Here is a 24,616-nt window from a genome sequence, read left to right as displayed (position 1 = left end):
ACCCAGAGAATTGCCACAAAACCTTTGCACGTGCATTCATTCCAAGGTCTGTTTGATCTTAAATGTATATGCTGCTACTGAGACATCCGTTATGGCTGCCACAGCAGACTTCTTGAAAATGTTGTTAACAAAACCGCTGAACAGGAAGTCATATTGAGATGGTGGTTTCTCCAAAAGACTTCTTATCATGTCCAGGTAGACCTAAATGAATTTGGTTCCACATTGACATCCAAGATGGCCACCTTGATAATCTTGTAATTGCTATTCGTGAATATCAAGATAGGTTTCATTACAAGACTTCATCTGATGTCAAGGTGGTCTTAAATGAAATGCTGCCAATGTGACGTTCAGTATTACCAAGCCATCTTAAAAATCTTATTGCTACTTGTACAGAAAAGAAGTTATATTGCTACTTGTCCAGAAAAGAAATTATATTGTGATAAGGTTTACACCAGAAGGCTTCTAATGATATCTAGTTGATTCTAAATGAAAGTGGTTCCACCTGCAATTCCAGTATCTTGTTCTTGCTACATGACCCGAATAAATGGTCATATCCTGTGGTTTTCCATAATGGAAGTTCTTATGATGACTAGTTGGTTGTGAATGAAAATGGTGCAGATCTGGTATCTAATATGGACACCACAGCAGCAATCGTGAAAATTTTGTTGTTGCTACTCCTACTGAACAGAGTCATATCATCTTGGGGGTTTTGTGAGGAGACTTCTAATGATGGTGCTTGGCAAAAATGGTGCCGTTCTGAATGACCACCATGACAGGCATTTTGAAAATTTTGTTATTGCTACTAAATGGATATTCATAAAACTATGAGTTTTTCTCCAGAAGACTATTTATCAAGTTAGTTCTGAATGAAAAGGGTGCATATCAGATCAAATATGGCCACCATGGTAGCCACCTTGAAAATATTTTTGTCTCTTTGACAAATTGGAAAGACATATCAGCATGGGTTTTTTTTCACTAGACTGGGGCCCGAATGAAAATGATACTAGTCCAACCTTCAGTGTGGGCACAATGATGAACATGTTGAAAATAAGTGAAAATGGTACCAATCTTGCATTCAGTACATAAAATTTAAGTAGTTTTCTAACCTTGCAAGAGTTTTAAGGGATGTATGAATTATACATTTTTGAAGCAGGTACACTGTACTTTTAAGATAACATGCAAAATATATTGTGACTTTCAAAGGAAATGGATGAGCCAATAGATTTTCTACCAATTGGACATTGCCACACACTTGTTAGGTGCTGTTAAGCACATGAAGGAGCCAGTATGCTTGTTGCTACATAGTATGACATAACAAAATGATGGAGCAGCATGTAGGATCATGTATGGTACACAAGACTATATTAATATGCGATTAAGTGTATAAGAAAGGGAAAATAATTTGAACAAAATTTACATTAACATATCTGTATTTAATTTTATGAGAAGTAGTTTAAATAAATTTATTTAGTAAATAAGGGTACCTAAAAATAAATTATAGTGTTTCTACTTTTAGATATTGTGGTCTCACCAGTATAACATAATAAACAGCAGTACAAACACTAGTCTTTATTTGCTGCCTCTTGAATGTGTGCCGACAGAACAGTGTATCTGAATGTTGAGGTGGTTGTCATGGGGCATTTTTTTTTAAAGAGCTTTAATATTGTTTATTTTTGTGAAGGATAGTTAACATCACTAAATATGGTACATAGGGTCATTTACTATATGCTCATTTTTGTCTGTTACCTTTACATTGTTGGAATAGTGCAATATTTTACGATATTGAACACCTTCATATAGCACAAATGCACAAGACATGTGCCCAGTAGTAGTACATGTATAGTGTATTAGGAACTACTTTCTAAACAAATCATGTACACTCATGTAGTAGATGCTTTACATTTTGGTTGATTAAATTTGTTTTTGAATGAACTAAAGCAACTGTTTTGTGGATTGCCACATGCCAGCTGCTTTGCAATTTTCCCCGTTAACTTTTTTGATACAATGTTTCATATTTAGGCTAGTGATAGATGCCATACAAGTGATAAAATTGCTGAGATCCCGACAAATAGCATAATAGTGACAAGGCATAAACATGTCTTCTTTAGCTGGTAATAAGAATGGCAAAAAATATACTTACAGTTATACATCCTGAATCTCCTTCAAATGTACTTTGACCTTTGACCTTTTTATTTCATGGGTTCTAAGCTTGATTACACATTTTGAAATTGTACTGTAATTTCGACAAAATTCTAAGTGCAATAACATCCTCCTTACTATACTCAAACAGTATGTACAATATATTTAATAGCCTCTTTTTGATACATGTAATTACAATTAAACAAGTTCATATTTTTCCAACATTACGATTCCAAACATTCAGTGACAGAACAGAAACATACATGCAGATAGTCAAGACGCAGCTCCCTTGCTGCACAAATCAGATATTACTTATGTAAAATTGACACAGATAAATACAGTCCATAATTATAGAATTTAGTAGAATAAAAAAAAAAGATACCAAAATTTGTTCATTTTAGACCAAATGGAAAAGTTGTTGCAATGCACATTCATTCACAATATGACTCTAAATTTCAATTTTAAATAGACCAATACAAGAATTTCTTTCATAAGTGATATCAAGTGTACACCTGAGTTCAAGTTTAGTTGGGTGGTGTTATGTGTGCATTAATGTAGTTGTGTACTGATGAATCTGCTCTTGTATATTTAGTTTGGAATATGGCATAAATTCAGTTACTTTGTTTCTTGTAGTCTATTTTTGTTTATATAATTAAGCCTTAGGTAGAATATGAAAGTGAACATATAATGAAAAGGTTACTGCATTTGTATGGGAGAATATGAACTCGTTTTGTTGGATGGATATACTTGGGAGTGCAGTATATTTTTCAGAAAAACTCGTTCATATTTTCCTAAACAAATGCAGTAACCTATAAATAAGTAGTAGCAAGAGTAAATCAGAACAGGAAGTGGCAAAAGTTTGTGAGATGTAAAAACAATCAGCAGTCCTAAACTGTGTCATGTAATGAAAGATACTTTTGTGAGATTTTCTTACATTATCATGGATAGCTGATCTAGACGAGTATAATAAGCAATAAATGAGTGCCTTTTGTTTTGTTTAAGGATGTTAAAATCTTTATACATTGTAATGGGTCTTCCAGTTAAATTAAATCAAGTTAAAGTTACCCACAAGGCTAGGTAAATGTGAAGGTAAAAACTAATTTAAGGTGTTTTCTAAAATTTTTGAACAGCTTGAAATGGGTGGTGGAAAAGAATCATGATAATGTGTGATGACTACAGAGGTATAGCCTACAGAAAAATTGGTTAATAACAAGAATACTGGATGTTTCAAAGGGTAGTTACACCACTATACAGTACAATATTCTTTCATCTCTATATAGTTTGAATGTGTTATTAAATCATTGTCTGAAATACAGTTCCTTTTAAATGCTGAATTTATATGTATTACTTAGTTTAATTCTCCGCATGTAATTTATTTATGCTCTGTTATATTCTATGAATGGTGCTTGTGTACTTTCTGGCCATGTTGTTTGTCTGCATGCAGTCCTTGTTGTCTTAGCTTGATAATGTAGCTCTTGCCAAAGACTTGATGGAAGGGTTGGTACCATATAGCCATTTGACTGCTGAGGTGCATTAAACACTAATACATAAATACTTGATTGAGTGAAGTTTTATACAAAAAATCATTATTTCTACCAAGATAATTTTGTTAGTGTTTGAAATAGTTATTGGCCCTTTCAGATTCCATGCATAGAGTTTGACCCTGTTAGTTCAATCATATCAGGCTGAGAAATAGATGTATCTCATAATATCCATGGAAAAACTGTTATTTTCAGGCTTGGTACAAAGACTCAACATTGCTGTATGACTTGATTTTGACCTTTTACATTATTCACTGCAACCAAGCCCGATTTGGTTTAAATTTTATGAACCATAGTATTGGGCAATTAATAGATTCACTATATCATTTTCTGCTTTGTATTTATTTAGGAAATGATGCCAATAGTACACTGTATGTTCATACGTATTGAGTTCAGATTTATTATTAAGCATATTGTGTCAAATGTTTTGAAAGCTCTGATTCATGATGTTTTTTTGCACCCAAATTGTGAAAAATAGACAGTTTTTTTTGGCATTAGGAAAATGGGGCCTGAAAAATCTGTGCCATCAAACAATATTGTACGGGGCCCCAAGTGGTCTAAAGCTCTCTCCATTACGGATCACTGCCATCTCACCTCTGTCTGCGTGGGTTTGAGTCTCAGATTCAGCCAATGAGGGTATGTGAGAAATCCTGCTGGTAGCTTCTCGTGGGTATTTGGTTCTTTCCGGAGGTTTTCCTGGGTTCTTGCTCCACCATTAATACTGGCCTGTGTATAGCCTATCGTGTGCTGAAAAATGGCGTTAAACCCTACAACAACAAATACAACAACAACAATATTGTACACATAAGGTAAATTAGCAAACTGTTGTTTGTTTTCTTTTGATTCCAGGACAACTCATGGACTCGGAGATAAACACATTTTAGATATAAAAGTGTTACATTTAATAATATACAGCTCATTGCTCTAGCCAGATACTAATATTTGGGTATTCCCTCTGTACCCTCAATAACCTACTTTCTACTAATCTAGCCCCCCCCACCAGCCCATTTCTCAGCTTCCCTTCTTCACAAAAATTGGTTGTTTCTTATTCATTCAAATTTTAAACCAAAAAATGCTCATTTGACGTCAGTTACATATTTGAATGTGATTTCATCTGTAAAGTAGATGAAGTAAGAACCTTTGATGAAAAATTTGCCTCTCGAGTCCAGAAAGTGCCCTCTTCCTGTCCTTCTCCTTTTTAAGAAATTTTTTCTGAAATGCTGCACAGTAATATGTATATGTGACCTTTTTGCTCCTTTTTATGTCAAGTATGTGAACGTAACAATTCATATTTTGTTTCTATCTTGATATATATGGTAAAACTAAGTGCCTGTAATTATCTTCATAAAGGTACAAGTGTATGCAAGCTTGACATGATAAAAAGGCAAAGTGGAATCTGCTCATGGTTGTCCCCGGATGCTTTTCATATACCAGGAAAAGAGTTGACCTGAAGTTAACTGAGTGATCCTGGTTGAAGAGAAAAAAAGGTTGATGCCTCTATTCCAGTTGTAGTATGAGTGTATTGCTGTGATCAAGAGGCCTTTACCCATTGCGTTTAGTGGGAATTTACACATACACGGGAGAGTTTGCCAGAGATATTGTATGTAAGCACAGTTGTAGTTTAATTTTCATATTTTTTGAATGTATACATATGTATCAGTCAGTGATCTAAATGAAAAAACCATTATTTAAGAAATATCAGTATTTTTTCTTCATGAAAATAAGTCAGGTGTTATGGCACATAGTGATTGTACAGTTATTTCCCCCATTTCTCATTTGTAACATTAGTGATTAAACAGTTCTACTTTTATTTCACTTTTGTAACATTTGCAAATAGTGACCCAACTTGCCATAGTTTCATTAACAAAGATTTATTTTTACTTGGTTTTTGTCTTTACCTGTTTTGTAATCAGGCTGGGTTTTTTTTATCGATATAATCATGTTGCAAGTTCAGACTGAACACAAATCATTTGTTTATTGCTTTGTTTTTAATTAGCATAGTATTCTCTTTGGCATTAAATACTTTTGTTATTTGTATGCAGAGGAAGTGAAATTACCAACAATCATATTGATTTTCTGTGGTGTACACCATTATTATGTAAATTATCTTCTAAGTCCTGTTGAAAAAGAGAAGAGAAAACCAGAAAGGGCTGTACTTTTAGTCATCTTACATTATAAACAAGATGAATAGAGAATTTGTCTAAAAATATTGGTATTGTTTTCCATTTATTTTCAATAAAATAAATAAAAATAAAATAATTGTGTTTGCAGATGATGTTTTAATTTGTGATCTTTTAACACATTAACCCCTGGAGCTTTTTGTCATTTTTGCCTGAAAATCGAGTAGGAAACACATTTTGAAAGCTATTTCTGAATAGACTCGAAAACACCAAATCCCCGGTCATCTTTCAATAACATACTGCCTAGTGGTGTTAGAAACATTAATTTTCGTTGGCATTTGACTCACGCATGAGCAGAAGGGTAAAAGTTGGACTCTTATCCTACTTTTTGCAAAGGCTCATCTGTCTGTTTGCAGTTCATACCAGTTTGCCTTAGATCTGAGACCAAAAAGTCTAAAATCCTGACACAAAATTGGATTCCGACCACGGGTGAATTTTGGGTTAAAAAAAGTCAGGTCTAAAAAATGAGGTTTTTCTATCTGTATTTTGTAGTGCAACTAGATATTCCAGATTATTTGTTATCATTGTAGAGCTACATCTGTCTACCTTTCTATAATACCACCCACTTTAGTGTATCATGCATGACCATGATGCTACAGAGCTCGGCAGTAGGCTACTACCTCCTGCCTGTAAAGTCATCGCTAGGGGTTAATGTGTTAATGCCTCACACTGAACAATATAGAAAGGCTGAATTTAGTGACTTTGTAACAAATGGCTGAACACATTTATATTGACCACATTCCTCTAATACAGACTTCATTCTGAGCCCCAAAAAATCACCAAAGTCAATAAAAACTTGATAGTTATGCTTCTGACAAGAAATGTATTAACATTTGCAACTTTGAGGTCAATTCTAGGGATCATACCATGGGTGTACGCTGACCAGGGGCTATTTGGATTACCTTGGCTGTTTACAAAACAAGACTTTATCAGTTTGTTGGACAATCTTACTGTCAGTAAATTTTTTTTAGCCAAGATGGTCCAAATGAATTTCACTTACTTCAAGAAGGAAAATATATGAGTTTTCCATATAATATTGCACCAGCATACATCTGAAGCATATTTTTGTCTCACAGAAATTGTTGAGGTTATCCAAATCCATCAGGTTATCAGTTTTTTTAATATATATTCTAAATCATTTGGCAGAATACCATTTAATGATGGTAATATTAGTAAGTATTCTAGATGTGACTAAATTATCACCTGAGTTTAAGAAAAATGTTGAAAATTTTCTAAATATAGAGGAGATTTAGCAAAGCAAGTTAAGGCCATGATTGCAAATATGAGGTGTGATTTCTGTGCAATTTTTTATAATAGAAATTACATAGAGAATGATCCAGCAATCTACCACATCCCAGATTGGAACCAGTTATGCATGTATGCTTATTGTAAGGTGCATCTGCACTCTGGAGCTATAATAACGGATTAAGTTGCCATATTTGCACAATTTTCATCATTTCCCACCATCAGGCAATCAAATGCCGTTTTTGCAGAATTTCTGTGGACTGCTGGCCATTCTTGTACTGAACAGTTTGTGATTATTACATAACAACTACTGTTGTGCTAAGCTTGTCTGATGAAGAGTATGTCTGCTGTCCAAATGGATGGTTTGCACTATATAAAATGTGCAGTTGTATAATTTCGGTGTTGAAGAACCTCATCATTTTTCAGCATGGTTGCAAGATGTTTTTGCTTTCAATTGAAAAGATCATGTCCACAGTGATAAAATTTTCAAAAGGAAAATAAATTTATTAGATTATGGAGTATTATGACAAAACACAATACAACAAAGCTGCTTAAAACACTGCCAATTAATCATACATATTTTGTTTTGTTTGGCATGTTTTGATTTGTTGATAATTTGGCCGCTTAGCACAAAATGCAGTCAAGCGGTAATAGAACGTGTACACATGGAGCAATTATCAATGACCATCAGATGTAAATGTATACATGGAAAGGGGTTGAATCAAGCCTTTACCTTTCTCTGAGGGCATGAATGGCCAAATAAAGGTAGATAAAGTGATTAAAGCAAGAAAATATGGACCTCCATGACTTTTAAAATGAAAAAAGCACATGTCTTGGACAATTGACTTGGAAAAATTTTCTTGCCTAATTCGATAAACCCTGTTGGTACAAATATGTAACAGTCATGATCAGTTCTCATGTCCTAACAGCTGCCTTTGCCTTGCAATGCACTCAGCATTGAGAGGTAAGTGTTAGGACTGGTCGGCCTGGTGTCAGGATAATGTCTGCAGCATAATGCCACCATGCTAGACTTCACCATAAACTGCCACCCTGCAGACATTGTAGTGATATTACTGAAAAATTGTTAAGGCTATGATAAAAATCCAACTCTCTCTCTCACACACACACACACACGCACGCACACACACACTAAATGGTCAGTCTATGTTGAGTGATAAGCGGAACAATAATGAGACCACACAATGAAACCTCAAAACCCTACTGAAAGCAGCATAGTCAATGAATGACAAGTGGACACTAATCTACAGATAAATGAAGTGACTTTTTATTTAATGATTATGGTTATGATTAGGCAAGTGTGTGCATACATGAGTGTGTGTTGATAGATAACCATGCTGTGTCTATCAGCTAGATTTTGAAAAGTATATTAAATGTTTTAAAGAAAATATTTAGTTTTTATAAATAATTTCCTTTTCATTTTCTATAGGCTTTTACAAGTAGCTAACTTATTCTCAATTGTACAGTGTCACTTATTTGGGTCACATGCACTGACACACTTGAGAGACCAAAATGCACTTTTTGAGTCTAAAAAAACCAAAACACTGTACAAGTTGTGGAGGTATGCAAGTTTTACACAAAGTGATGCAACTGATGAGACTACATCACAACAAATTTTTTTATATTGAAATGAAAATAAAACCAGTTTCTTTAAATATTTTCTATTTTTCTACCAAAGTTAGTGTAATGGTTGAAAACTTATATGTACCATTTGCCAATAAAGAGCTTGTTATTGCAGGACTTGATGAGCAATGTTTTCCTTCTTTGTGTTAATGACTGATAAATGAATAAACTTTCTGCAGTGAATTACACATAAATTCATAGGTCAGATTGAAGATGCTGTACCTTTGCTGGAATTGTTTGCATCTATCCTTTTTTGCCACCTCTCTCACCCAGATTACACCTAATATGAACTTTCTTATTAGATTTGAATCAGAAACTATAAATTATATATATTGATTCCTTGCAGTTAGTTGTACATATATATTGTTTTACTATAATGAACCACATGTCTGTATCAGGAGCTTACACATAATTTTGGTTATATACAACCATGTACTTTGTGTTGCATTTTTTTCTTCTGCAAACAGAGAACCATTGAGCTCAGCCATGATGTGAAGAGCAATATTTATACAGGTACATGGTGTAACCTCATGTCCTGATTGACACTCTAAAGTGATATTGAAACCTAGAAATAACAATGATAAAAAAGGAATACATCTTAAAAGATAATAGATCAGATTCCTTAAAAATAAGCCAAATAGTTTTAAAGTTTTGAGCATTGAATGTGTTCAGGGGAGGTAACTCATATTGTATATTGCATTTTCTTTGTTTTGACTATATCACAGATGAAGAAGAACAATTTAAATTAATAAGATTATTCTTTAATTTGATTTTAATATGCTTTCTTTTCACTATAACTTTTAATACAGGTGATGTAAATTAGCATTTATCTTTAGATTCGAAAATAGATTATTTTACTAGAAGATTGGAAGGTTATATTTATTTATATTAAAAAAAACTAATTGGAGTTTTCTGATGAGCTGGAGGGTTAAGATCTCCAAATTGGATAATTTTCTTTGTGACTGCAACATTTGACATCTGTCTACGGGCATATGAATCAGGTCAAGAAAGATAATATTCAGATTTGAAGAAATTTAAATTTTATTTTAATAATTATTCGCATCCTTTAACAACAAGATTTTTCTCATACCCTATGTTTCTCAGCCTTTAGTACATCTCCTGAACCTCTGGGTGGAAATTTTAACAAAACATTGTAATTTTGTTGCCTTAGGAGTGTCCATATGCATGAATGGTGTGAACTCAGGGAGGGGGGTCAGAGGTAAGATATACAAACTTTTGGATTATTGGTGCATTTATTAAAATATTTTCTGATTAAATTTTATATCTGCATATGTAGTAAGACACATCATTTATGTGAATGAATTTACTTTATAACTCTTGGGTCACTTTGTCCTTGGAATGATATATGGTTATAATAATAAAAGTGACATTCATTTCCTAAGAATAAAAGAAACGGATAAGTCTAAGATATTTAGAAGTGCATTTACTAACCTCAGTTCTAAATCAAATTTAAGAGGACATTGTACCATATAAAATGTAATCTTCTTACTCAGTTGCCATCTATGTGGTAAACAATACATAGGTGAAACTAAAAGGGAATTCCAAGTGAGAATTAAAGAACACTTTATGGATATTTGTTAGTAAAAGGACTCACTAGCATCTAAACACTTTAACATATCTGATGACCACAGCATAAACTGTCTTTAGTATCAGCTAATAGAAATCATAAAATTTGATCCAGAGCTCTCTAGCAGTACCATTTACCTTACAAGTAAAGAAATTTTATTGAATACACCAGTTACATATTATACAGCCAGTAGGAATCAACAACACTGTTTAAATGTGAGTCCAGGCATTTTAACTTAATTTATTATATTTTCTTCAATGAGAACTGTAATGTTCACGTCCAAAGTTTAATTGCTGGAATTATCAACTCTTTTGAGGAAACACTTTCTTCCACTACTGCCTTTGCTTTTCAGTGATTACATCATAAATCCTGACAGTCTCCTTGCAACATGACCACTACATATCAAAATGAATCACTGATGTGTCTTATGTGCAGCATCTTTTAAACATCGCAAATCCCAGGAATGACACAAAAAATGAATCATATTGATCTTAGAGTGTCTTAAGAATAATTTTTTAGCACGTTTACGATCTTAGAACAAAATCCAATTAGCTCACACTAGACTGTACTTTCCAAACAATATGGAAACCATTTCTCATGAAGAATTCACATCTGAGGACATAATGAGTCCATTAATGAACTTGAACTCTATACCGTTTGAGACAAATGTACTCGATTGGGTTAATGCCTTCACCTGCAGAACAACTTCTTGATACAGAGATACCATTCAACACTTCATCCTTTAGTTATGCCATTGGATGACCTCATAATCCCACCTGGATTATATATAAATTATCAAAATGATACACCAGCAGACAACATTTCCACTACTAACTTATATAACAGCATGGCAGTTTTATGTTTGTCATTACAAAATCTAACTTTGTTTTACTACAAATAAAAACAACAGAAAACAGAGCATTTGTAGTTTTAATATAACATTTCAAAAGAGTTTTCTTGTGATTTCTTTGTTTATACCCCTATATAAACATATAACTTTAATTTGTGGTTTTTATGTTTTTCCCTGCCTGTGTAGCCCGATCCCAAGCTATATGACAATGCATTCAATACCCAGCTGCATCCATTGAGCTTGCAGCTTAATATAATGGCTGCATTAATAGGTTCTTACCCTAGGAATATCTGCCTCATGACCAGAATTGCAGATCTACCAGCTGTACTGGTGACACCAGTATATGAACCTCTCACTGACAAGACACTGTGATTAATTGCTCAAATGACTCTTCCAGATCATTTACCAGACCACCCCAGCAAGATGGGAGGTAACACCTCTGCATCCTATCGGTCTTCATCTTTCTGCCAGGTAAATTGTTGGGACATGCTGCTTTTTGTTTTAGTCTTGTTGATGTTAAACATAGTGAATATTTTGGTGTGTGTAAATATTCACCCATCTGTATGTCCACCGACAACATAGGTTAGCCTCAGTGTTTAAGTTTCAACTTACTATAATGCAAGTCTTAAAGCTAAATAAAAGGCAGCCATAGTAGGGAAAAAAATGGACCTCTTGTCTTCATAATTCACTAATCATTTTCTTTCAGAATGAATACCATTCAGTATCTCCTGAGATGGAATAGAGTTGTCATGCTCCTTTTGGGATATACAGTGTCCAGAGTAACCTCCCTTGACTTTACATACCACAATCAGAATCAACTTGAAACCTTCTTGCGTAATGCTTCCTTTTATCATCCAGACATTACAGACCTCTACAGCATTGGAAAATCTGTGCAGGGTAACACATCTTCACTTTTAAAAATATTAGCAGACAGTTCATTGTAATTATTGTTACGTTGCATGCCATTAGGTCGATTCAGGCAATAAAGTAGATTCAGACTGATCCATTTTAACAAATCCCCAAGCTCAATCTGCCTACCACAAGCTGTCAGGAAATTGTTGCTTACCGGTAATGGAAACTTGGATGGACCACTAGTCAATCTCAAGCCTGAAGAATTTGAAGAACATACAGTATATACTGATTTATAAGTACATGTCAGGTCCAACTGCAGACAAAATGGACCATGATCTGCCATCACAAAATGTGCTGTTAAATTAGGGTATGTATTTATTCAACTGATTAATCCTAAGAAACTCTGTAGACACCAGTCAGCCAGCACATTATGCAGTTGGATCCAGCTGACATGCAGGTATATACAATATAACTTGAAGGCACCAGAAATATGTGGATTGATGTTATATGTATGTAGAGAGGATTTAAATATTGATAACTGTTGGAGAGTTTGGAGTCTTGAGTGCACAGCAGTTTATTTTTATTATACAAGATTAAAAATAATTAGTCCCCCCTCCAATTATTTACAGGAACTATTACCAACGGTTGTTATTAAAGGTAGCTATTACAATTTAAGAGTGTGTTTGTGTTTTTGGCATTTTAACGTAGCTTTCACAATTTTTCAGTAATATCATTATGATGTCTGCAGTGTGGTAGTTCATAGTGATGTCTATCACTGGGACATTATGCTGCATACATGTAGCATGAGGTCCCACCCAGTCACATTATCCTGACACCAGGCTGACTGGTCATAACAATAACCTCTTAATGCTGAGCACCTAGTGAGGCAGCTGTTAGTACCATTTTTATAAGTCTTTGGTATGACTCAGTCGGGGTTCAAACCCATGACTTCCCACATCTCAAGCAGACACTCTAACCACTATAGGCCACCAGAGCCATATACAGTTTAAAAAATGAGAGATATCGTCATGATAGAGTCCTCTTTACACACCCATTCTTCATAGTACAACTTGACCATGGAACACTCTCTTCAAATCAAATTCTTTCTTGTTAGGTTCTTTCAAATACTGAATTAGACTTAAGAGTTATTTGGTCTTATTCTTTGTATTAAATAGAGCTTTATAACTGGTTAAAAAGGAAGTCAGGTAAAAATGAAATGCTTGAGACAAGTATTTATTTTGCCGTATTATGGTGGTTTCATTCAATTTGGTGGGTATCAGTTTTGTGCCTTTATAAAGATGACATTTTTGTTGGCATATTTATTTGTGGATTGTGGATGGGTGCCCAGGCTTGGGGACAGACCATTTGGTGTTTGTCATTGGTGGAGAAGGAGCCAGGTGATAATATTAAGGTTTTGATCAACTGTTCTGTTGTATATATTTTAGATCCATAATAAAATTGAAACGTTACTGAAATATGACCATCAACAACTCAGTCACTGCAGCTTCTCTTAGATTTCAACTCAAAAATATGTCTAGTTGATTTCAGTTCTTCTCAGTGAATCGTATCTCAAGAGAATATCAAAACATTGCCATAAAGAAATTTAAAATTTATTAGGATGGTTGATGATATTGAGAGATTGCTACTTGTCGATCAGAAGATTTTCCTTCACAGTGTTTTAAAATAGTATCACCTTTAGCTTTTTTTATCATTGCAAGTTAAAAATAAGGTTGTTTGGTATAAACTTGTGTATTCAGATTTCTAACCTGTAAAAATTGTATTGCTGGTTGGAAAAATAATGTTAAAAAAACTTAACTCACTAACTCAGATACCAGCAATAATAATGTTTTCTGTGAAGTATGCATCATTCTGATGAATAATGAAGTATGTCTTGTCCTGATGAATAATGAAGTATGTCTTGTCCTGATGAATAATGAAGTATGTCTTGTCCTGAAGAGTAATGAAGTATGTCTTGTCCTGATGAATAATGAAGTATGTCTTGTCCTGATGAATAATGAAGTATGTCTTGTCCTGATGAATAATGAAGTATGTCTTGTCCTGATGAATAATGAAGTATGTCTTGTCCTGAAGAGTAATGAAGTATGTCTTGTCCTGATGAATAATGAAGTATGTCTTGTCCTGATGAATAATGAAGTATGTCTTGTCCTGAAGAGTAATGAAGTATGTCTTGTCCTGATGAATAATGAAGTATGTCTTGTCCTGATGAATAATGAAGTATGTCTTGTCCTGATGAATAATGAAGTATGTGTTATCGTGAAGAAAGGTAAAATATGTGTTATTGTAATGAAAGGTGAAGTATGTTTTCTTGATGATAATAGTATGTTGTCCTGATGAATAATGAGGTGAGCATTATCAAGATGAATAATAAAGTATGCATTATTCTTATGAATAATGAAATATGCATTATCCTTATGAATAATGAAATATGCATTATCCTAATGAAAAGTATATATCCATTGATAGATTGCTGCCCTTAATCACTTTCCAGTGACAGTTGGAAGTAGAGTTGGTCAGACCAAAGGTTCACAACTTAAAAAGTTTATTTTAATCAATGCATGAACAAGATTAAAGTGTGAAGTAAGAATATGTAGTCAGAATGATTGCTTTTGTTTTGTTGGGAAAATTTAAAATCCAAGAAACAGAAAATAGATGCTGTGTGGAAACATGAATGACTCCACTTGCTTTTATTGACCTTATTTGTTATTCATTGCTGCACCTTTCTGTCTGTCTGCACAGTACATTAAAACACCTACAATACAACAGCCATATTTCATGAATTTTATAATATTTGACGTAGATGATCTGTTAATCAAATATAGATAAATCACCTGTGTGATTTTGCTGCTTGAAACTGCTGGCAGTTAGCATAAATGTACATTTTACTGTGAATATAATTAGTATCAGACCACAGACTACATGGGTGGGAGGGGTATATATGATCATCACATCGGGGAAAGTGTATGGCACCTAAGCCTTGAGACCCCCCCCCATCCAGAGATACATGTTGTTATCATAAAATGATAAATGTTTATGTCATGGTTTAAAACTGCTGAAATCTACTAAAACTGGTACCCCGCAAGAAATGCTGAATTCACAGTATGTTTCATTACCATTGATGCATTTGTTCTCAAAAATCTTCATGTCGTTCATTTCAGGTGTGGACCTATGGGTTCTAGCGATAGGGAGAGAAATCAAGAGTCATGTGCCATTACGCCCTCATGTGAAATACATTGGGAATATACATGGAAATGAGGTCTGTTGTTTATTGCTGTATATGTATCAGTCTACAGTATGAATTTCTTCCCATATGCTTCCTCTTTATAACCAGGATTTAGGACCTAAATTCTTCATTGTTATGAAACATCATACCAGATATGAATACCCTTTTTTGATCAGTGTAGATCAAATCTAGGTGAATAGGGCAAACAACAGATGTACATGTAGCAGCTTTTAGGCATTTGGAAAAAATGCCTTAAATGCATAAAGAAACCATTACAGTGCAATCAAATCACACATTACAAATTAGCTGTAATAATTTAGTCCAAAGTTTTAAGCAGATATTGTTGCTGCTTTTAGCATTGTCAGTATTTTCTTATGATGTGTTTGATCAATATAAACCATGCTATTAGTACAGATGTTTGTGCATGACATGATAGTACATAATTATTGTGTAATTTCACTCAGATAGAGCCATATAATTGAGTACACCTTGCTCTAGTCCTGATCACTAAGCTGTTTATTGGATTCAAGAAGACTTTATTAGCATCATTTTGAATTGATTATGACTCATGCTGCAATAACCAGTTAATATTTTGGGATATTCACAAAATAACATGATAAGGTTTAATGAAATGCAACACCAATCCAGGGAGTAAAATATCCAATTTATTAAATCTTTATCCAGAATTCTGGATGCTTGTAAATAAGGATATAATTAAATTTTTCTTTTGTCATTACAGTTTAAAGCAATCTGATTTGCCAGATCATTTTGAATTTTTCTATGAACCCAATTGTTTTTAAAACCACGCCAACTGCACAACTTTTCTTTACATAATATTCAGTGAGGACTATATTTAGAATATAGGATAACTCAAACTCAGACTTCTTACGTAAGAGTTTAATTCTGAACCAAATAGTGGACCTTTTTCCAAATAAATGAGATAACTTTTCTAATGCTGAAAGTAAAGTACACTTTAAATGAATAAGTAAATGTCATCTTCTTAGATATCTTGATGTGAAAGACTTGATGATACCTTGAGAAATTCATCAGTGTATGTATTAATACATGATATAAAATTGTACACTGTTACAATATGGAAATTTGACAAATGTTTTGTAGATAAAAACAGAAGAAAAAAGAAAATTATTTTGTGGCCACAGGTTGGTTCAAACATAACTTTCGCGTTAGGAGTGCAGTACTTTAACCAATTGAACTAAGCAAATATTTGACACATGATGTATTAGATAGTGTGTACAAGTATGTAAGATTTGAATCATGAACCAAACACTTTACATTTTTTGAAAATAAATGAGATATCTTCGCTAATGTTATGAATGAAATAAACTTTAAATGAATAAATAAACATTATTGGCTCACATATCTTGATGTGAATGCATGACTGTACGGTACAAAATGTCATTTTGCACAGTGATTTATGTAGAGTCATAAACATTGCAAAAAATGAAGAACAAGATCTGGTTTGGCCTGAAAACAATGAAAGTCTTTGTGGATGATGATTTCTGAAGTGGTGGCCTCGTCTTCAACTGAGAAGTGGGCATGGCTTTGAAAAACGATGCTATTCTCTGATTGGCTGTAGATACACATCATGAATCTTCACTGTTCTGTATTATTGTGCCGCATGAATGAAATTTGAAATATGATTGAATAAAAGAATGTTATTAAATGATGAGTTTATTTTCCTATTTATGCCGTTGAATTTAATTATAAGGATTGACTGTTTATTTTTTTAAATTCAACGAAGTCAGTCCTTAAGTAATTTGCCTGTCATATTACAGTTGACCCTCACTTTAAAGGCTCTCATTATACTAACCCTCACTTTAACAGCTCTCATTATACTAACCCTCACTTTAAAGGCTCTCATTATACTAACCCTTTCTTAAAATATGGTGATGGTCATGGATCTCATTCAATTAATAAAATTTGGTTTTATCACTGTTACTGAATTTTACTTTAGTTTCTGTCTGACTATCACTGCTACTGAATTTCACTTTAGCTTCTGACTATCACTGCTACTTAATTTCACTTTAGCTTCTGTCTGACTAATGAATACCAAATCTAATGTGATTTCACAGCCCATACTGATTAAAAATACTTGCTTTGATAGTTCAGTTACAAGTTTTCACTGTTTTTGAGCCACCCACCCAGTTCAGACATTTATAATACTCTACAAAGCCCTGAACACACTTTTCAATCAGGAACCATATCTGTCAAATAAAGTTTTTTATTCACCAAGTACTTGTTTTGCTTGGTTTTCCTTGCTATCTTTGACCACATTGCAAATGAATAGGCAAAAGTTATGGTAGATTACTTACATTAAGCATAATACAATTTATAACAGTGTCATTTAAAATTAGTTACCTGATACATGACCATGATAGCTACATCTTATGCAGGTGGGATTTGCTTCCTTTTAGCTTTTCAGTTATTCCATCCACTTCATTAATACGATAATACAATGCTTCTTTTAACTGAGTATAACAATCACAAGAAAATCCATAAGTTGGAGATCAAAGAATGATCAGCACTTAATTAGGTTCTCAGAGGAATACTTGCAGGCATAACTGTGATGGTAGAGTGACAATTTTTAATGTTTGAATTCTTCCTTTAAATCTCAGAATGTACATACCATGACTAGGATCAAGTGCTTCTTCCCAATATAAAGAAGGAGAGAAAGCACATTCCCAGAGATAACTACTGTTACCATCTTTGAGGGTGAAAAAGCTACTTATCAGAGGATTGTATGCACTCTCCCATATTTGAAAGGGAGGAGCAGTACCATCCCCGATTAAATAGTGCTTCTTCTAAGAAGAAGGGCTGAAAGCTTGTTGAGATTGAGTGCATCCCACCCCCACCACATTTGGAGTGAGGGAAAACACCATGCAAGACACAAAGCAGTCTTACTTCTAGAGATGGTAGAACTGAGCCCTGTTAAGAGTCTGATTGCATCCCCACAACAATCTCCTGATACCCAAGGTTGAGCAATGACCAATTCATGTAACCCCTTGAGGGTAATGATACATTCATTTTTGATTATGAAAAATCAAGATTGAACACTTGGACCTTGGACTTCCCAGTCTTCTATAATTTTGATTTACTGATTAATCAGTTGTTGGATCAGTGGATTTCATATGAAATACCAAGGTTCCAACCTATGAGAGTCTCACAAGACAGGCTTTCCAGTGATAATAGGCTACCTCATCACCACCAGAATTTCATTATTATTTTCATCCAAATGAGAGAGGCCACTCATCCGAAGAGACCTTTTCATTGCTGAAGGAGTGGTTTTAACAAGGAACCATTGTATATGGTTTGTGTTATAGGGAGGCTGTTGTTATGCACAGTTATTGAAAATTACTATCCATCCACAGTACAGATTATACATGGTAGCTAGTAAAAGTGGTGGGGGAAGAATGTGGGAAAACCCTGCTAAGAACAACCAACCCATGGGAAGCTACTGACAAGCTTTCTCACATACTCACATTGGCTGACCCTGAAACTCAAACCCACACTTACAGCGGTGAGATGGCAGTGATCCATATACAATGGTTTCTCACTGTTTTAAGCGGTCACTGGTGCATATCAGTTATGACTACTTAGTGTATGCCAACTAAACTTCTGATTAGCTTGAAAGTCATTGTTTGGAGAAAGGTATATTATGTGAATCAATATCAAAATATTTTTTTATCTTGCTTGTACTCACAATACCTCAGTCACACTATAAGTGTATCTCAAAGGTCTTAATGTATGTAGATTTGAAGCAATTCATTTGTTAGATGGTGGGAAAAGCAATCATATTTGTCACAGCAGAAACAGGAGTTACCTTTTGTACCAGTTTGATGGGTTTAGTTCAGTGTCGTCATATTTTTTTATTTGCCATATTACTTGAAGTAGTCTCTGTTGGTAAAGACTCATCTTTGTTGAGAGAAACTAGTTACATCCATTTTTATAAGGGTCAGCAGTTGTTATTCAGTACTTAAATTTGTCTGGAAGTGAAGGTGAACTTTCAATGTACAAGTTGCAAACAATGGCTGAATAAGGCCTCTTTTCATTTAAATTCATCACAGTCTGTTTACCTAAACCAACAATCTTTTGATCTTGTTGAGTTGAGCAGCTGGTTAATTCAGATATTGTTTGAAGTGTAGACATCTTTGTTTGAACCTACTTATTTAAGTTGGCTGCAAAAAGAGTCTGTCCTCTGTTGCACACCCATATGTAATATGTCAATAGGAGTGAACTGAGTGTTTTAGCATGGTTGACATGCAATCAGTAATTTCTTTTATGAAATAGTCCATGAAAATTTATGTTATGGGGGTTGGTTAATTTTGAACTGAATACATTAATCTTGTGTGAATTATGAAATTAGAGTGCATTAAACTAAATCTGTGAATAGCATACTGCTACTAGTACAGTAACTAGTGATAATTAGTATTTAGTGCATGGTGTTTGTTAAGACAACAAAGTTTGAAAGGTAACCCTGCATACAGAGGTCAGCTGTGTAAAATGACCAGTTTGGACTTTTTATATGGTGGCCACTATTGATAGGTTTGACTGTAAAGGTATCCCCTTAATAGTTGTACTATTGTAAGAATTCATCTTGACCAAATTAAAGGGGAAACGCAGTCACACTTGTATCCCAAACTTTATATATATATATATATATATATATATATATATATATATATATATATATATATATATATATATATATATATATATATACACACATACATACATACATACACATACATACATACATACATATATATATATATATATATATATATATATATATATATATATATATATATATATATATATATAATCCCAATATTTACCTGAAAATTCCTACTGCAGTAATACAAGAATTTTTTTTACACTGTTGTTGAATTGCCTGTGAATTTATTCAAACATCAGAGAACAAAAAGTGTCATAAACCAATTAAGAACATTGGAGACACAGATAAGCCTGTATATTTTCATCTGAAAACTTTAGTTCAGCTTAGTTGTGTGCAGATTTTTCAATTCCATGGGGTAGTTCCACAGCTCCCAGCAGAAGAATGAAGAAAAAACATAGGATAATCTCATTAAATGAATGTGAGGGTAGCCAAAGAAAAGCATCCATTTTATGGATCTTATGATGTTCATGGTAGGTTTATTTTGTATATTTATTTGTCTAAAATCTCAGAGATTAAATGTACATTTAAAATATGGATCAATGCATAATAGTTGACTTTATCTCTCTAAGGATTGATATGGTATTATGTCCTACACCATAATACAACCATCGTGAAACTGATATTTTCTTTCAACAGGCTGTGAGCCGAGAAATGATGATGCATTTCATTGAGTACCTGCTCAGGGGTTATGATTCCAACCAGACAGTTACAAACTTCCTCAGTAACACAGCTGTGCATGTGATGGTGACGATGAACCCTGATGGATATGGTATTTCCACCATAGGAACATGTGTTGGTTATGTTGGCAGGTATTAAGTCAGTGCTAAAATAGAGTACTTCACATGAGGTACTGTTTCACTTATAATTTATAAAGAAAAAGAAAAGAAAAAAAATTGACCTTATGTGAGAGCTTTGGTATGTGCCTATCCTGCCCTGCTTTGGTATGTGCCTATCCTGCCCATGACCACTGCTGTTAGTGTAATATGATCTTACCAGGTGTGTTGACTTTTACTCTGCAAGACAGTTTTTTTATTTGATACTCCATCAAAGAAATTTTTTGACTTTTTGAGGGGATGTAGTTCATGTACAAACAGCTTAGTGTATATTAGTGCTTGATTTTTATGTGTATGACTTCATCTATTATGCTGGCCGTAGTATCAGTTTTCTTTGTCTTGTTGAAAAATCATTTTTGTTGATGTAAGCAGACTGTCTACATTCAGTACACAGGCAATGCAAATATCAATTTTGGTTTATTTTCTCCCACAAGATAATGAAATACAGTTACTTGTGAACCAAAATGGTTGGTGGTTCAGTCATTTGGTTTCAGCAGTATGTTATGAGCTGGTATCAGTATTTCATGTTTTTTAGCTGCACAAGAAACTCAGCTCTGTTACTCAGCTATTAAGTAGACCTTTTCAGCCATCACCTTGCCTTGTTCATTCAGCCTGATTTGGGATCAGGGGTCAGTCAGCCTCATTGGGGACAAGGAGTCAGTCATGCTGATTGGGGACAAGGAGTCAGTCATACTGATTGGGGATAAGGAGTCAGTCATACTGATTGGGGACAAGGAGTTAGTCAACCTGATTAGGGATAAGGTGTTTGTCAACCTGATTTTGGGATTAGGTTTCGTAAAAGGGTAAATTAACTAGTCTTTCTAGATAAACAAACAAACACATATAAGCAGCTTACAGTTAAGTACAAATGTCCCAAATTCTTCATCATAATAGCAATTAAGGACCAGAATGAAAATAATTTAATGTTTACTTTTATTTGTTTCTTTTTGTTATACCTTTGTTCAGTAAAATATTATACCATCAAAAAGAGGTCTCTAACAAACAGGTGATCTCTCATAGAAGGTTCATGCAGGATTACCATTTTTCAAAGTCAAAATGCAGCAGGTTTAAATAGGGAAAATACATACAAATTGCTGAAAATGCAGTTTATTTGCTATATATATTTTTTGTCAAAATATTGCAGTTGTTTCATCTCGGGATAATTTTGAATAGCAGTAAATACATCTATCATAAAACATCTACAAGTATGTTTGAAGATGATTTGTACACATGGGTTAGCATATGTATTGCCAAATTAGTAATGTAATATTTATTTATCCTGTCCATAAGTTAACTTGACATGTCCATACAATTCAGACTCACTCAGGATGTAGCATAAGAACCGTACAGTTGACCATGATAACACTTACTCATCCTGTGTATGAATTAGTGGCTTTGATCAGGCTTTAGGCAAATTATGGTATATATGTGTACCGATGAGTGAAAAGATAGAATTAACCTGTCTAAAAACGTTTTTTTTTAAAATTTAAAGACAAAACTGAATGCTAAATTAACTGATGACATAAAGAAATTAACTGAATAAACAAACGGTGTAAAAGGCCTGCACCACAGTGAACAGATGACAGCTTGGTGTGGTCTTTAATAATGGTAACATCAAAATGCAACAAGCAACATGAACCTTTTCTAATGACAATCAAATCTGAAAGATGATAATGACCTTTTAAAGACAAGGGCAAAGACCTCTTTAAGCCCAGGCAGTTGGTGCCCAGAAAATTGAATTAAAATCACAAAATTCTCATTTTGTAAGAAATCATATATTTTTTTAAAGGAGACCAGAAACCAATGGAGATATAGAATAATAATAAAAGTACTGTAGCAGAAAACCTTATTCTGAAGTATCATCTGCGACCGTAATGCCAATATTAAAATATTGGCCTATCTTCTAGGAGCTGAATTTCCGTGACCTTGTATGCAAAATTTCCGCACCTATTTGGTTACTTTCGGGATGTGACGTCATAGTAGCGACTCCAGCAGCCCAAGTGGGAGTTGCCAGAGTAAAAGACAATACCGTTTTGCGTTGCTTACGGGTGTGATAGAACATTAAGAAAAGCCTGTGGACATTTTTTTTCTTTTCCGAAAGATAAAGGCATAATGAAAGAATGGATACATTATTACAAACGAGTCGATTTCAAAGCAACACCATACAGCACTATGTGCTCGTTACATTTCTCAAAGGACTGTTACGAGAGGTATTCTGAAAAAATGGCAGCTCAAGGATACGCAAATGCTAGGCCTAGACTAAAAGTTGGCGCTGTTCCAGACATAATGTTGAATATTTTAAATCCTGGGAAAAGTGTTAAACGTGCGAGTTACGAAAATAGGCAGAAGGTCGAGTAAGTGACCACAAAATGCAACAACCAATTCACAGATCTTTTATCTACACCAGCAGTGCTAAAAATAAATCTGATAGCCCGACACCCTGGGCCCCTCTGGTTTTAGTTCCGGCCCATCCTGTATTCAAAGTGAGGTGCCTGTCAGGCTTGTCGAAACAAAAATTGTTTGCCTGAGGAAACTTTGATCGTGCTGGTGAAATTAGTAAATGTATTTTCAAGATGTTGACATACATGCCTTAACACAGCACAGTCTAAATCAAATTGCTAATGTCCAAGGTGAAATTTAGATTTGATTTTAATCAAATGGAGGCTTTGCCAAAAATAATATTCTAAACCTGTCGTGTTTTGAGAAAACACAATTTTCAGTAATTTTATAAAAATTACAAATTTTAAACAAAAATCATTGTATACATGTAGTATGTATAAACGGTAATCTGTAATGATTGGAACTGATATAAAACTATTCCTTGGGCAGTTTAAATAGCAGCGATTAAAAGAAAAGAGGTCAAAGTTTCACATTAAATGGCTGACAATAGAAACTGGGCAGGGGTGGGGGGGTATTGACCCAACCCCTTGCCCCAGTGTGCGAGCACCCATGGGACGTACCTTTTCTACATGTGATACGCCTTACTGTTCCCCCAGGACAAGCCCATTTTGCATATTCTGGTCAGCTCTGGCTAAATTGCAAAATAGTTAAAGTTTTGATTTAAGTACGCAAACAATAAAGCCGGTGTGACTAATGAACATACTCCTTATCCTTGCATTGATCTTGTGAAAAGGACTGCCCTTCGGACATACTTCAAAGAAACCATGTTCGACAGTGTGTGTATGTGTAAGCACCAGCAATTGATTGCCAAAATAAATGATGCCTATTTTGTTGTTACTTACGATGCCATGGACTTCAGGTTTATGTCTTAATGCATGTAACACCGTTTGCTGAACAAAATATTTATTCAGAATTAGTTCTTTAGGGCCACATATACTGCATGGTATATTTTGTTTTATTCCTTGTAATTTAATCATGGTAATTAAACTTTACATTTACGGTAGAGGAATGTCAGGTGTTAACTGGCCGAGTTTCTTTGGCGGAAATGGAGATGCGATTTTGTTTGCAGAGAAAATTTCACAGTGATCATTCATTTAAGCTAATTGGTGACAATTTTATTCTTTTAATTTTTTTATACTATAGTACTGTTGTAGTTGTTTAAAAACGTCTGAAATTTACTCGAATAATGTTTAATTTTCACGTTCTATTTACTGAAGAAGAAAAAAAGAAAAAAACTGTTGTATGATATTAATTATTTCATCCATGCCGGATTTAGGTGTGTGTGCATGTGATTTGAATTTTTAACGTAGCTTTAACAATTTTTCAGTCATATCACTACGATGTCTGCAGTGTGGCAGTTTAGACTGTGGATTGCATACGTTATATCTATTTATAAATGGTTTGGGGTTG

General features: G+C 34.1%; 1 protein-coding gene across 8 annotated transcripts in view; it reads left to right on the top strand.

Annotated features, from left to right (window-relative positions):
* LOC149775909 (carboxypeptidase M-like) overlaps positions 1-24,616 on the top strand; it is a 98,818-nt gene that overhangs the window by 37,104 nt on the left and 37,098 nt on the right. For 6 of the 8 annotated variants that reach the window (XM_089943896.1, XM_089943894.1, XM_089943897.1 and 3 more), the window contains 4 exons: positions 5,031-5,284; positions 11,891-12,081; positions 15,213-15,310; positions 20,610-20,782. In XM_089943896.1, the coding sequence (XP_089800022.1) occupies positions 11,892-12,081; positions 15,213-15,310; positions 20,610-20,782 (461 nt within the window). In that variant the 5' untranslated portion in view covers positions 5,031-5,284; position 11,891. The remainder of the gene's footprint in view (positions 1-5,030; positions 5,285-11,890; positions 12,082-15,212; positions 15,311-20,609; positions 20,783-24,616) is intronic. The other 2 variants (XM_089943901.1, XM_089943902.1) reach the window with 1 other exon arrangement.

Source organism: Sinohyriopsis cumingii, chromosome 19, assembly GCF_028554795.1.
Source record: "Sinohyriopsis cumingii isolate HCF-2022 chromosome 19, ASM2855479v2, whole genome shotgun sequence".
Taxonomy (NCBI): Eukaryota; Metazoa; Mollusca; class Bivalvia; order Unionida; family Unionidae; genus Sinohyriopsis; species Sinohyriopsis cumingii.
This window is presented reverse-complemented; position numbering and strand designations above follow the sequence as displayed.